The sequence below is a fragment of the Mastigoproctus giganteus genome, chromosome 13 (genome assembly GCF_048544385.1).
Source record: "Mastigoproctus giganteus isolate SK-2022 chromosome 13, ASM4854438v1, whole genome shotgun sequence".
NCBI lineage: Eukaryota > Metazoa > Arthropoda > Arachnida > Uropygi > Thelyphonidae > Mastigoproctus > Mastigoproctus giganteus.
The window spans coordinates 111,061,860-111,077,139 of record NC_143587.1 but is presented as its reverse complement, the minus strand read 5'-3'; the positions used below and the strand labels follow the sequence as shown (position 1 = coordinate 111,077,139).

Sequence of the window (15,280 nt, the reverse complement as noted above, 5' to 3'; positions counted from 1 at the left end):
AGTTGCTTTGGCAAGAGACCAGAAGGTTTAAATAAGCATTTGGACAAGAGAACATTTCTACTTTCAATCCATTCAAAATAGTTGGATTGATTAATAATGGTTTTACAACTGTTGTGAGCTTGTAAGCAGAAAATGAAACTAGAGATTTGGATATATCACCCACACCTTGGATAATGGAAGCCAATTTGTGATATGCTACATTTATCTTGAACAGTATTAACATATCTTGGCCAGAAGCTTGCGAGAACATGTCTGAATTGTGTGTTGGCCCATTGTACATATATAAAGGGGTTACAGAAGCACTCATATGAATCTGGTTTGGTTAATCTGGTTAACAAAGCTTATGGCCAAATGCATACGAGTTTGTTTACAACCCCCCCCCAAGTGTACGTGCTTTCACACAATCGGAACGCTTCAGCTATTTCTTGAACACTCCCTTACCCAACGTGCCTACATATCAACAGGTTACAAATCTTTCTTCGTATATGCTATTGCAGGACCAGATTTCACTTTTACCCAAAGGATTGAAATAAAATTTACCACCTCGCAAGCTACCTAAACAACAGCTCGCAACAGATATTGAATTTGGACTTTCTAATGTCCCACAAAAAGATTTATTCAAGTGGTGAATAAAATAAAAGGCTTCCTAAATTGAACAGGCATTCAATTTCAGCTTTACGTAACCTTCAGGAAAATAAAGACATTATTCGGAGAGCAGACAAAGGAGATACAGTTGTAATACTTGATAAAACTGATTATATTAATAAGTTAGATTTAATTATATCAGATACCTTCACTTATCTTAAAGTAGACCCAGCACTATTTACCAATTTGGTCAATCAGCACAATAAAACGTTAACCATATATTGCAAAAATGACCATATTACTTTGTCTCAGTTAAAGGAATTGAAGGCCAGAACCTACAACATCCCAGCACTTTTTTGGGCAGGTAAAACTGCATAAAACCAGATATTCTATTCGCCCCCATCGTTTCTTACAGGGACTCTGCATTTCCAACCTTAGCCACACCACATGTATATAATATTATAAAACCCTTTAGACAGGCGATACAATTTGGGATAAAAAAAAACTACGATGCTTTATTTAATAACCTTAACAACCGTAGACTCAGCAATAATGATAATTTATTCTCGCTGGATGTTATTTCAGTTATTTCGTTACATAAGAATGTAACATCCAGTGAGAATAAATTATCATTATCACGAGTCTACAGTCTTTAATTCTCACTAGATGTTACTTCGTTATATATTAATGTAACATTGAATACACATTAAATATTCTTTTGGATTTGCTAAATAATAACTCTATACTTATTAATTATATGAAGCTTCCTATTAAAGAAATTTTTCAATTGATTTACCTCTTAGTTGAAGCCAACCACATCACCTTTTGAGAAGGTATACAAACAAATTTTTGGTTTGCCAATGGGATCGAGTCTAAGTGGCTTAATATCAGAGGTCTACCTCTCAATGATTGGGCATATACATTTAGTGCCTTTTCTACCCCTTAATTCCATATTATGGAGGTATTTAGACGAAGTTCTGGTTATTACTGATAGTGACACTATTCAAGACATTTTAAATTAATTTAATAATATTCATCTTAGACTCAATTTTAAATTAGAAAGAGAAAATACTGAAACAAAGCCATTAAATTTTCTAAATTTTATGCTTACTTGGAAAGCGCATAAAGTCCAATTTAACATCTACCATAAACCAACACACACCGGTACGTTGCTGCATTATAACAGCTATCACCTATTCATCTACAAATGGTCTATTATTTTTAATCAATTTCTTAATTCCTATAAATATTCAACAAAATTTGCTTTAGAAATATGGAAGTTAACTGGCAGTCTTAAACAAAGGTTACCCCCTTGCTACAATAAACCAAATTAGGGCAAAAGCTAAGGATAGGATAGGATACAAAACACTACACCAACCAATAATAGTAACATCAAAAAATACTTTATTTCTGTCCCATATGTAGAACAGTGGTATTTAGACGAAAAGATACCGAATTTAAAATTGTGGCCAGACCAACAGAGAAATTACATGCTGTACTGAACAATCGCTCAGTCCTTTCTGCTTTCGATACAAGAGTAAATGACCTGATATACATTTCTTTCAGTGACTGTGTTCTCGTTTAGCAGTGTCAGAATTGGCCTTTCATGCCATTAACAAAAACCATGCATTTTTATTCAATGAGACCAAAATACTTAGTTCCAACATAATTACACTAGACTATTAATTGCAGAAACCATTGAAATTAAGTTACACGAGAATTCTATTAACGTTCGTTGTCCGTGTCTAATCTCTGATTCGTGGTCTTTTACGCACATGTGAGAAGGCAAATAATCTATTTAAGATTTTGGCTCACACATAATTGACTATTTCCATTCCTGTGATCAAGACATATGGTTGAAAAGCCCTGTCAGCTTCATGAAGGAAGGTCTTTTTTCAAAATTTGAGTTGAACTTATTTAATTGTTTTTTTTTAATTAATTTTATTACTGTAATCACTGTGTTAATTTTATATTCATTTATTTGCTGGAGTATCATTAGGAAGTGTTCTATGTATCATAGAGGTAAATTTCTCTTATTCTTCTACAAATATTAATAAAGAATTTAAAAAATCAATACTACAAAGCATAAATATCAATTCTCTTCAGATTTAAAATTATATTTAAATTCATTAGCATTAGTAGAGGCATATGATGCAAGAAAGCAAGCTTATGCAGCATCAGCCGAAAAAAAAAAACAAAAAAAAAAAACCCACTTCGATTTCACCCCTCCGTTCGTTTCAATTACATGTCTAGCTCAGCCTTAAATTTATTTAGGCTATCAACTTCCACAACAAGGTATGAAAGTCTGTTCACACAAACCACCCGCTGGCTAAAGGCAAACTTCCGCACATCTATCCTACGTCTGTCTTTCCTCAATTTGAATTTATGCCCTCTCAAATGATTATTCTGAGCAAGAGGAAGAATTCCATCAGCATTGAGCATGCTCAAACCATTCAAGGCTTTATACACCTCAATCAGATCACCTTACAGGTGCCTAGTCTCCAGACACTGTAATTTGCAAAATTACAGCCTTTCTTCATAAGAGCAACCCTTTGTTCCATTCACTAATCTTGTTGCCCTCCTCTGTACTCATTCCAACAGCTCTACATCATTCTTAAAATTAGGCCTCCAGACCTGTATACAGTACTCAAGGTGTGGCCTGACCATTGCCTTATATAAGGGGATAATCACCTCCTTATCCCTGCTAGAAAAATTCCTGTATATCATTGACAAGACACTATGAGCTACTCTTGCAGACCGTCTGCACTGCTCAGAAAACTTCATATCTGCCTGCACAATTACCCCCATCTTAAATAAAATCTTATATTTTCTTATTTACTCATTTTTATATTTTAAATAAATATGAGGAGTAGCAATAAAGTTCACAGACTTGTGCTGTTGCAGTCATGTTCGACAAGTTTCAAAATAAATAGAAGTGGAATATTGCAGTTCAAAAACTTCCTCCAACAGATGGTCCAGAGATTGTCCAATAGATTGACAAGGGACAAGTAACAACCAGTTTAATCATTAGCATTAATTTTCCTTGTCACAATTTTGCAATGGAGCAACAAACAAATATCAAATTTTGCTTTAAATTGGAAAAATCTACAATAGAAACATATGAAATGTTAAAACTGTTTATGGTGATGGCACATTAAGCCATACCAGTGTATTTGAATGGCATAAGTAGTTCAAAGACTGATGTGAGGATGTTTGCGATGACCCAAGATGTGGTCATCTATTAGCATCTTGAAATTAATGCAGTTGCAAAAGTTCAGAAATTTTGGCAAGAGATCATTGTTAGATACTCAGAACGGATAGGTTGGATATGAATAAGGAGACAATTCTTCAAATTCTGCATGAAGGCTTAGGGAAAAGGAAGGTCTGTGCAAAATTTGTGTTGCACAGCTTCACAGATGAGCAGAGGCAATGAATAGAATCATCATGCAAAGACTTTATGCAGACTTATCAAAATAATCCTAATTTCCTTGACTGTATTGTCACTGGAGAAGAGCGTTGGGTGTTTCAGTACGCCCCACAGATGATACATCAGCCCATGCAGTGGACTTCAAAATCGTTACCAAGGTCCAAAAAGTTGTTTATAGAAGTCCAGGATCAAGACTATGCTGATAATTTTTTATTTTTTAATGAACAGTGTTCATTAAAAAAAAACTCCACCATTTCCAAGGAATTTGTACCTGAAAGGAGGGGGAGAGAATATCAATGCTGCATTCTATGTATGGGTGCTTCAAAGATATTGAAACACCTTCCCTGGGTGAGGCCACAATTTTGAGAGAAAGGCAACTAGTTCTTGTTGCACCTATTTTGCACTTGTTATGCAGACCCTTCTGAGAAAACATGGCATTGTACAGTTTAGCCATACCCCCTACTGATCTGGCACCTGCAGACTTCCTCTTTCCCAAGATGGAAACTGCCCCCAAAGAAATGCATTTTTAAGATGTTGAGCACATGAAGGATGGGAAAAAACCACCAAACTGAACTCTTTAGAAGCCTTCACTGACTCTTTTTAGAAACTTATAATGGTATAATAAGTGCATTCAATCAGGTGGTGATTACTTGGAATGAAAATAAAACCAGTTTTTAGCTCCTTCACTTTGTGTTATTTTTATTGCACCAGTCTGGGGACTTCATTGCCACACCCCATATATTTAAAAGTAATAATATTAAGTCACTTAAATAAAAATAAAGATAATAATATACTTACATTTCTGGTTTGAATGCTGAACTCAACATCATCTCCTAAATTCAAACTTTTGAAATCTTTGCATTCACTAGAATGAAAGAAAATCTGAAAAAGATGGTTAAAAAAAAAAAAATTTATGAAGTACTTGCTCAATAAGTGCTGGAATTTTAAAATTCCATTTTTCTAGATATGCATTAATAAAAATGCATAAATGAAATTTGTGGCATGGCACTGCTTAGGTGTCTGCCACCAGATGCACTGGAGTGGACAGAAACAAACCCCACTTACTCAATATGTGCACTCCCCAATGTCTATAATGCACTGAATGTAAGTGCAGTACTGGACCCTTTATTTAGAAACTTGCACCCAGAGGCTTTCTGGATTTTGGGTCCTTATCAACAGAATTAGAACACATGCAAAATAAACGATTTTTAATTATTTATTATTAAAAATCATATTAAGATTTACTTTATCTGAAAAGCATTAATAAATACAAATTTTAATACCACTATAATCAAACCATCTGACTAAACAGCAGAATATAAAAATTAAAGTAGTTTATTTAGAAAACAAAAATAAATAAAGTACATCTAAAATCCTAAAAATTAAGTACAGATAAATGTTAAAAAGTATACAAGCTAACCTCAATTAATGCGCTTAATTCTTCCGGCTAGTGCATTGTTCAAAACGGAAATGTGTTAATCGAATAAAATAGTCAATAGGAAAACTAATTGGTCCTTGACCTTCAGGAATGTCCATAAAGAATTTTAAAAATACCTTTTAAATAACTTTTTAACTGTATACCATGTAAAAGATGATGAAAATAATTATGGAATTAAATGTTTAAAGCATAAAACCGGTTTCCAAACTGTGTGCCGCAGAATATTTTAAATTTGAGGGAAACAGCGATATTTGACATCTGTCAGACACCGCGCGAACTACTAGCTCGAGGTGGTTCAGTTTCAACATTTCTTATTAAGTTGTTTGGATCTAACTACTTCATAAACGGAACTGTTAGGTATTTCTTTTGGTCTAGGTGCGCTGTGAAAAAATTACTGAGAAGCTAGGGGTACAGCGAACCGAAAAAGTTTGGGCACCTCTGACATAAAATACACAATGAAGAAACAATTTGTTACGGAAATATTTGAATAGTGTTGACTTTCTCTTTTCATCAATCAATTTCCAATAGCCGAAAACAATTTTTTCTGGGCCCTGGCGAAATAACTATCGCAAAGAACCTCAAACCTTTTGTTTGAGGTTCTCTGCGTTACAAAAGATTTCATTTAGTTTTTTTATCGTCATCTCCTTTGTGGGTAACATTTTCATCTGGCTCATTTAAAAATTAGAATTTTTAAATGCAAGTCTGCATTGACTTTATTAGCAGGAGACAAACAAGTAACATGTCTTCTTCCAATGGTTGATGGAACACACTGAGGCGGGCAGCAGGAAAACGTTTCTTTATTGCCCGTCCAACATGCGATTTACACTGAGGTGGGCAGCAGGCAAACGTTTCTTTATTGCCCGTCCAACATGTGATTCAAATCTTTTTAAACTATCACATAAAAAAAAAAAATATGGTAACTGAAAATTTGCATCATGTAAAGTTGTATAATTTTTTTAAATAGTGGTAACTGAAAAAATGCGTTAATCGAACTCTCATTATGCGAGGCCTGGGTGTATAATAAAAGATACTAGGTCCTATATAAGAAATGTAATTCAAATATACTAGCACCTATAAGAAATGTAAATTTATGAAATATAATACAATAAAAATACTAAAACCTCAGCTGGGGGATTCAAAATTTTGCCTTATCAAATACAGTAAACCCCCGCTATTCGCAGTCGCTGATTTAATATAAAATGAAACTTGTGTGTGTTATGGAGGTTTAATGGCACATAAGCTACTGAGGCTATAGTGCGCCTATAAAATGAAACATAAAATGTGAATTTTAAATCGCCGTGAACATTTTCCGCCATAAAAAAACACGGGCATGGCTAAAACCATCTTTCCCGGTCAAAACAGCGCTCAGTGGGTGGGGGGAGAGGGGTGACAAAATTGTGGATGTTTCTCGCTGATCCTTGTTCAGTATGTGCTATGCACTTGTCATGGAAGATTTCGTCATTTGCTTTTAATTTAAATGCTTATAAATTGATTAAATTTATCAATTTATATGCTTACAAAAGTGAAAAATCTCCATTTTGCACAGAGATGTTAGGGTAAACAGACTTTTTCAAGTGTGTTAACAGAAGAAAGTAACTTTAAGTCACTTTCACCTACAAAAATATGGCTACGAATAACAAGGGAATTGTGAAAAGATCAAAGAAGGTGATGACATTAGCAATTAAAATTCAGTTATTAGACAAAATTTCTAACGGTGAAAGTGTCTCGTCAGTGGCAAAACATTATAAAATCAATAAGTCAATGGTACAATCAATCAAGAAATCGGAAGAAAAAATTCACTGTAGTGTCTGTGAAAACGCGCTAATTGCTTCAAAAATTTGCTCTGTAACTCGTGATGTTAAATTAGAAAAAATGGAAAAAGCTTTAAATCTGTGGATAGAAGACTGAACTCAAAATAAAATTCCCTTAAGTTCACTCATCATTCGTGAAAAGGCAAAACACCTTTATCAACACTTTAGCGAAACTGGTGGGATAGGTTTTTTAGATATGGTGCTGGATTGAAAGATTTGTTTGAAATTTCTAATAAATATTACATTTAATATTAAATTGTTTCTTATTTTCATTTCGATGCCTTATGCTTGTATTTCACTATGTACTTCTATGTACATAGTCATATTATGAAGGTACATATAATACATACAGACAAAATTTTAGACTAGTTTTTCTTATATATTTCATATTTTGAAACGGAACCCCTTTATTACTATGGGAGCCATAACTCAGTATTCGCGTTTTCGGTATTCGCAGCATTTCTCAGGAACGTAACCCCCGCAAATAGCGGGGGTTTACTGTATTAGTACTTTTCACAATGAACATAAGTATTTCAATATTTATTAATACATGCAGCACAACCTCAATATGATGCAGGTGTCAGGTATACCTTTAATAATGCTTGAAATCATTACCTAGTTTTTAATATAAATATGCAATGACCTAAACCAGCATTTTTATTGTAAGCAGTTTTATTTTGGCATCTAGTATGGATTCATTTTCATATTTCAAAATGCTCTCCCTCCCACCAAGGATTGCTAAGTGCAACAATGAGTGCATATCATTTTTATTACCAGCAAGCATGCAAAAACTGTGTGTTTGCTATGGAGAGAATCATTTGTATTAATCTTAATTTATCTCTTGTTTTCACCATCAAAAGCAAAGTATAAATTTCTTTTTTATTTTCATGAAACAAAGGAAATAAATTTTATTATCATCTTCATTTATGGATAGGTCAGCTTTTGCTATATTATGTCTGCTTTCCTCATATCACACTGTAGCCTCTCAACTTGAAACATGTTGGGAATCTCACAGTGAAACAGTTTTCATTTTCCCTTCAGTTTCATTTCCGGATGTTTGAAATGAAATATCCGTTTGCATGCATTGATTGGGGATTTTTTTCCTTCGGTGCATCAGCATGTGTTGACATAGGTTTTCCAGGTCTCCCTCCATGAGGGTGGGTGGGGAAAGTAATTACTGCGTGATACCATAACTGTTGAGAGATATTGTTCTGTGATAGGTGCAATTGTCCCCTAACTCATCTTAATCTTTAATGGATGGGGGGGTGGAAATGACCAAAAGACATTTGTATTGTAAGCAACTTAGTATATGTTACATAGCAATTGGAGAATCAAATGCTCTGTAACATTGCGTATTGTAACTGCTGACCGATTGTTCTTCAAAAGACAACTTGCCCTCTTCTCTACAGTTTTTCAAACCCTTTTAGGATACTCACACATAGCAATGCTATTTGAAAAGTGTAATGGTACTTTATTTTATTGCCAGCAAGCCTGTGTGAACTGTCTATGTTTGACAAAATATTTTTATACAGTATTTATTTTTTGCTTTCACCATTGAAATAAAAATGGCAATGCTCCATGAGCCTGCTGTGCAAGACAAAGAGGAATTTGATTTTTCAGACAAGGAGGGCGCCTCCGTAGCCAGGTGGGAAGGAGCACCAGTGTGTAGCACACGCTTCTTGATTAGACCGGGGTTCGAGCCCGTCACCACCAAATACGGAGGACGCGGAAAGGTCAGGGAATGACCACCGCACATCCCCGGAGCAATATGGCCTTAGTTGCTAATGCTCCTAAAAACCAAATAACAACAACAACAACAACAACAGACAAGGAGGATGACTGCTGAAAACAGCTCATCTATTGCTGCTAGATAGAAACAGAAAGAAAAGGCAATAACTTATCATATAAATTTGAACGCAAAGTATGGGAAGCAGTAACCCCAGAGTAATGTATCAACTGCATGGTACTACACTGACAGTGGTAGAATGAAAAGAACTTGGGGTAATTGTGCAGGCAGATATGAAGTTTTTTGACAGTGCAGACAGTCTGCAAGAGTAGCTCATGGTGTCTTGTCAATGATAAAATCAGGAATTTTTCTAGCAGGGATAAGGATGTTTTGTTTGTTTGTTATTTGGATTTTAGGAGCATTAGCAACTAAGGCCATATTGCTCCGGGAATATGTGGTGGTCATTCCCTGACCTTTCCGCATCCTCCGTATTTGGTGGTCACAGGCTCAAACCCCGGTCTAATCAAGAAGCATGTGCTACGCACTGCAGCTCCTGCCCACCTGGCTACGGAGGGACCCGGGGATAAGGAGGTGATTATCTCCTTGTATAAGGCAATGGTCAGGCCACATCTTGAGTACCGTATACAGGTCTGGAGGCCTCATTTTAGGAAGGACATTGAGCTGTTGGAACGAGTACAGAGAAGAGCGACAAGATTAGGGAATGGAACAAACTCTTATGAAGAAAGGCTTAAGTTTTGCAAATTACAGTGTTTGGAGACTAGGCACCTGCGAGGTGATCTGATAGAGGTGTATAGAGCCTTGAGTGGTTTGAGCATGCTTAATGCTGATGGGATTCTTCCTCTTGCTCAGAATATTCACCTGAGACGGCATAAATTCAAATTGAGGAAAGACAGATGTAGGATAGATGTGCGGAAGTTTGCAGGTAGTTGGTCTATTCCACCAACCAACTACCAGCAGGTAGTTGGTTGGTGGAATAGACTTCCATTCCTTGTTGTGGAAGTTAATAGCCTAAATAAATTTAAGGCTGAGCTGGACAGGTATTTGGAACGAACGGAGGGATGAAATGGGAGTATTTTTTTTTTGGCTGATGCTGCATAAGCTTGCTTTTTTGCATCATATGCCTCTACTAATGCTAATGCTCAGCAATAGTCCAAAACATCACTGCTATATAAACAGCAGTGATGGTTGCAAACTTATTAAAATCAAGTAAACAACTATAATAAAAACTGAAAATAAAATTAAATTAACCCACTTATAAAATAATAATAAACCCTAATTAAAAAATACCAAAAATTTACATGTACAGTATTTTCTCAATTTATTTACTGGACAATGAGCTCAAATACTGGACTCTTTTATGAAGGCTGATATTCTCACTTAGTTATGATGTAGCAACTTATTCTTGTTTACTTAGCAAATAAAAATGAAACTTAGGTCCCTTTTCAATCTCCATTTCATATTGCAAAGTAGCAAAGCTTAATTATAGAATAAAATGTATCAGCATTCAATACTACAGTTCTTTTCACAAAGATGTAATTGTTAAACTTCTTTAAATAAAAAATTATGGCATATCAAATGCTAAGCAGAGTTGGATGGTGGTGCCTCCTGAAAACCCTTTCAAAACCCAGGAACTGAGTTTTGAAATGGATTTCAGACCAACAGTTGCAATGCAAAGTTTTAAATTTAAAAGAAGGCAGTACACATGTTCCCATGACATTACATAAAAAAAGGCATTTTTTTTTTGTCTAACAGATATCCTTTGTTACATGATTAATTCCACTAATCACATAACATTAATCATGTAACCCGATTAATGTATAACTTTGCATTATCCAAAGATTTTGTAGTTTCTGCCATTCTATCTATGATTTCAGAGCTTTGAAAAGGGTGTCATGCAATGCTGCTTTTAAAAAAAAATTTATCCAATAAATCTATTTTTTTTTAAAATTGGTTTACTTTTCACCCTCCCTTTAATTTTGTTTATCATTTCTGTTTTTACTAGCTGGGTAACCTCTTCGGGTCGGTCATTGGTCAAAATTCATTACCATGACAATGCAATATCAGTCACTGCAAAGTACAACTGACTTTTGGTATGTAAAACAACCCTGATTGAAGTTAATTAAAAAGTCACTAGCAGTTTAGAAATTTTTTTACCAATGGCCCAAGGAGATGATATATTTGGTATTGGTGGTTGTGGTATTGGTGGTATTGGTATATTTGGTATTCCGCGTCCTCCGTATTTGGTGGTGACGGGTTCGAGCCCGTCACCACCAAATACGGAGGACGCGGAAAGGTCAGGGAATGACCACCGCACATCCCCGGAGCAATATGGCCTTAGTTGCTAATGCTCCTAAAAACCAAATAACAACAACAACAACAACAACAGACAAGGTTTTTTTTACCAATGGCCCAAGGAGATGATATATTGCACAGAGAAACAACAGAAAATTTCCTCTTATGCCAATGGCAAAAATTAGACACTAATTTGCCATTAGCAACAAGAGCAGTAGGTTGCAAAAATTTGTTGTGAAACAGATAACAATTAGTGAGCCATTTAAGACTGCAGAAGTCATCATGGAAAAACCACAGATAGGCAGGAGAACAAGCTACACGAATAAATTGTGGCTAACAATTGTTCTCCTCTTCCAATTTTGAAGACTATTTTCATGCTGACATATATTGAAACTGTTAATTTTGCAACTACTGATGGAAGTAACTTTAAAAAGAAAAGGTGATAAATTGCAGATATAAATAAAAACAAAAATAAATACTAAAAGTGATAAAAATAAAATATACATCAACAAGCTTTCAGAGCGATGCGCACTTTTTCAACTTCAAAATTTTCATACATTTGAAAGTCATATAATCTACAAATATTAAGGCCCTTGTATGTTAGGAATAAGCATAATGAAATAAATCTTGTAACTACTGACGAAACATAAGAAATAAAACTTTATTAAAATATAGTGAAAAAATATAAAGTACAATACAGTCTGTATCCGACATACGTAAGAGATACGTTCTAGGACTTCTTAAGTAGATTTTTATGCAACTCGGGAATGACTAATAAAATATTGCTACTATATCCCTGATATGTCAAAATTGCAAAAACCACATAATATCCTCAGAAGAATGAAGAAAAATAGTTATATACCATAACAATTAAAAACTGTATCTGGGGACAGCAGCAAATTAACCGTAGTGGCACATAAGAAAACATAAAAGGAAGAAAAAAAGCACATTATTGTAGTGTAAAAACTGATGTGTATTTCTTAAGCCATGTAAGATTTATAAGGGCTACTAAGAGAATCAAAACCAAAGTGTGCATATTTAAGAAAATTGGTCTATACCACACAACACATCTAAGTTTATACACTGCAGGTGCAATGAGCTAAAGATAACTTAAAATGAACCTGAAGCATTAATAAGACATTAATGTTTCCATCCATTCCATCAAACAGAGACCTTCCTGAATTTTACCAAACGCTTCTGCCAGTTCTTCAATTTGAACTGTTTCTTGGGTCGCTCTGGTTCCTCAACAGATTCAGCTCTTCCTTGCTCCTCGACTATTTGCACATTCAACTGGGCTAGGTCTTCTGTTTTTAAATCTTCACCTCGTCCATCCACAAGCTTGTCTACATCTTCGTTCTCCAGGACCAGCTGGAACAAGTTTACAATTTCTTTGGTAACATAAGACATCAGCTCATCTCTGTTGAAGTCTGTTGTTAAGCTCGGAATATTTTAGATTTTTCCAAACTCTGCTCAGGCAAGTTGTCAAATCATTCCAGGCTCTTCAAATGTTGTGTATACCATCAAGGATGTTAAAGGGCTAGAGTGTAATTCTCCAAAGAAATAGCAGACAGGACACAGTCTACGTGTCTTACACGTTAAATAGATAAATGTGGCTTAAACATTGTTAAATATACACGAAGAAGCTTTTGGATTCTGAAAGCACATCTTTTATCCAAATTCATAAAAATATAAAGTTATCAAATAATTTTTTTTCCTATCATTTGTTGATGCAGAATTTTAAGCCCTTAAACTATTCATTGTAAAAAAAAAAAAAAAACCCAACAGTTTTGTATGGGAACGAAAATAAAAACTTATACTTATTGTTCCTTCATTTCACTCTTAAATTATACAGAAAGTATCTTTACGATTTTACCAAAAAAATTTACTTAAGTCAGCATTTATGTAACTCAGGCTTACACAAGTCAGGGATTAACTGTATAACAGAAACTATAAATATAAGCTAAAATACAGATAGAAATAAAAATAAAATATACAGATAAATACTAAAGCAATGAAAACAAAATATACACGAAGAAGCTTTTGGATTCTGAAACACATCCTTAACCAAAATCATAAAAGTATAAAATTATCATTAAAATTTTTTTTTTACTATCATTTGTCGATACAGAATTTTAAGCCTTTAAACTAGCCATTGTAAAAAAAAAAAAAGGCTGCTCATCATGACTGCAGAATATTTACACTATCCAGCACTCTGGTTGCATTAGCAAATAGTATGAGCTATGACACTGGGTAGAAAAACCTTTGAGGCTAAAGTTGCTTAAAATTAGGAAGAGTTCCCCAAAGATCAGCAAAAATAAAAATATTTAAATTTTAAACATTATTATATAATATTTCAAATGTGTTCCCATTATGAAATATTTTTTTTATAATTTACCTCTTTAACCACATCTGCTCTTTCTATAAAACCAAATGTATCTTTAAGTGCACATACAACTCCTTGATAACGCTGTGGCTGTGGTTTTTCTAGCATAACATTTCGTGCTCTGGGATTACCAGTATGCTTGTCAGTAGCAATATGAAATGTCACCTTATCTCCAGGATGAAGCTGTGCATCACTTGCTTCCAAATCTTCTTTAGTATAGGGAAGAAAAAAGCATTCTCCTCTATTTTCATATGCAACACGACCCTAAAAAGAAAACAAAAATGAAGCTTAATACTTCAAGAATGTGGGGGGGGGGACAACTTTCTACAAATTTTTCAAGGAAAAAAAAAAAAAAAAATAAAAAATAAAAAAAAAAAATAAAAAAGAAAGAAACTGATACTTGTTTAAAATAAAATAATAAAAATACTCATACCATATGAAAGTAGTTTAAGAATTATTATCGAGAAATCCCGATACATGCTCTTCATGACTAGAAGGCTACATTTCAAGATAATATTAACATCTAGTCTTCAGTACCTGCAATAATTGAGAAAGAATTATTTTAAACATGAGAAAGCTAGAAATGCTGTTATAAAAGACTGTGTTAATGTTAAACAAAAAATATACAGCCAGATAAATGGAAACAAATTTCACCCTGGAAAATCACAAGTCAAAGCAATTTTTTTTTTTTTTTGGCTTAATTGAATGGAATTAACAACTGTTTCAGAGAATTAACATGGTTGTAAAACAATCTTACCTTATGATTGTTTGTGGAAAGCACAAAGTTACAAAGGACTTTCTGAAAATCAGGCCAGATAGGAGAGCCAAAAAGATAACCTATCAATATCTCTGAGCAGTGCAGACTTGCATAAGAACTTTGCCAACAAGGACAAGGTGGTGCTTATGTTGTATAAAGCAATGGTTGCCACATCCTGAGTACTGTATACAGGTCTGGACGACTCCTTTTAGGAAGATGTGGATCACTTGGAATGGGTGCAGAGAAGAGGAAACAAATTAGTCAAGAACATATAGGGGCATTCTGATCACAAAAGACTTGTTCTGCAGATTGCAGGGCTTGGAAACTACACACTTGTGAGAAGACCTGACTGAAGCTGTTATTGTAGGGTGGCTTCCTTGCATCAAATGGCAAATACTATTACTTTTGTTGTTTGCTGGATAATGAACCCAAGTTGACAGGAGAAAAACCATGCCTCCCTTACCTCTGCCACACTGTGAAAAATATGCTTAAAAATTCTTCGAATCATTCACAGGATTCAAACTTGGGTCTTTTCCACCCGATATGGAAAGTAGTGTAATTATACGAACTGTGCTACAATTGAGGGCCTAACTGAAGTGTTTAAGGCTTTGAATGGATTTAGTAAACTTAAATGGTATTCTTACTCTTTCTTGGAAAACATACTCACACAAGGAGAAAAAATTAAACTGAAAAAGGCTACAGAACAGATTTGTACAAATCTGCTTTTAGCCAGAGTGATTGGCTAAAAGCATTGATTGTTGGAACAAACTACCATCTGGTGTTGTGGAAGTGATTATCTGGTTTGAATAAATTAAGGAAGAATTAGACGTATTACTAGAG

The 15,280-nt window shown here is 34.5% G+C and overlaps 1 protein-coding gene across 4 annotated transcripts in view; it reads right to left on the bottom strand.

Annotated features, from left to right (window-relative positions):
- Window positions 1–15,280, bottom strand: part of Unr (cold shock domain-containing Unr) — a 344,942-nt gene that overhangs the window by 183,820 nt on the left and 145,842 nt on the right. For 2 of the 4 annotated variants that reach the window (XM_090387109.1, XM_090387111.1), the window contains 2 exons: window positions 13,696–13,947; window positions 4,811–4,894 (listed from right to left, as the gene is read on the bottom strand). In XM_090387109.1, coding sequence (XP_090243235.1) covers window positions 4,811–4,894; window positions 13,696–13,947 — 336 coding nt within the window. Of the gene's footprint in view, window positions 1–4,810; window positions 4,895–13,695; window positions 13,948–14,116; window positions 14,213–15,280 lie in introns of those variants that run through there. The other 2 variants (XM_090387112.1, XM_090387110.1) reach the window with 2 other exon arrangements.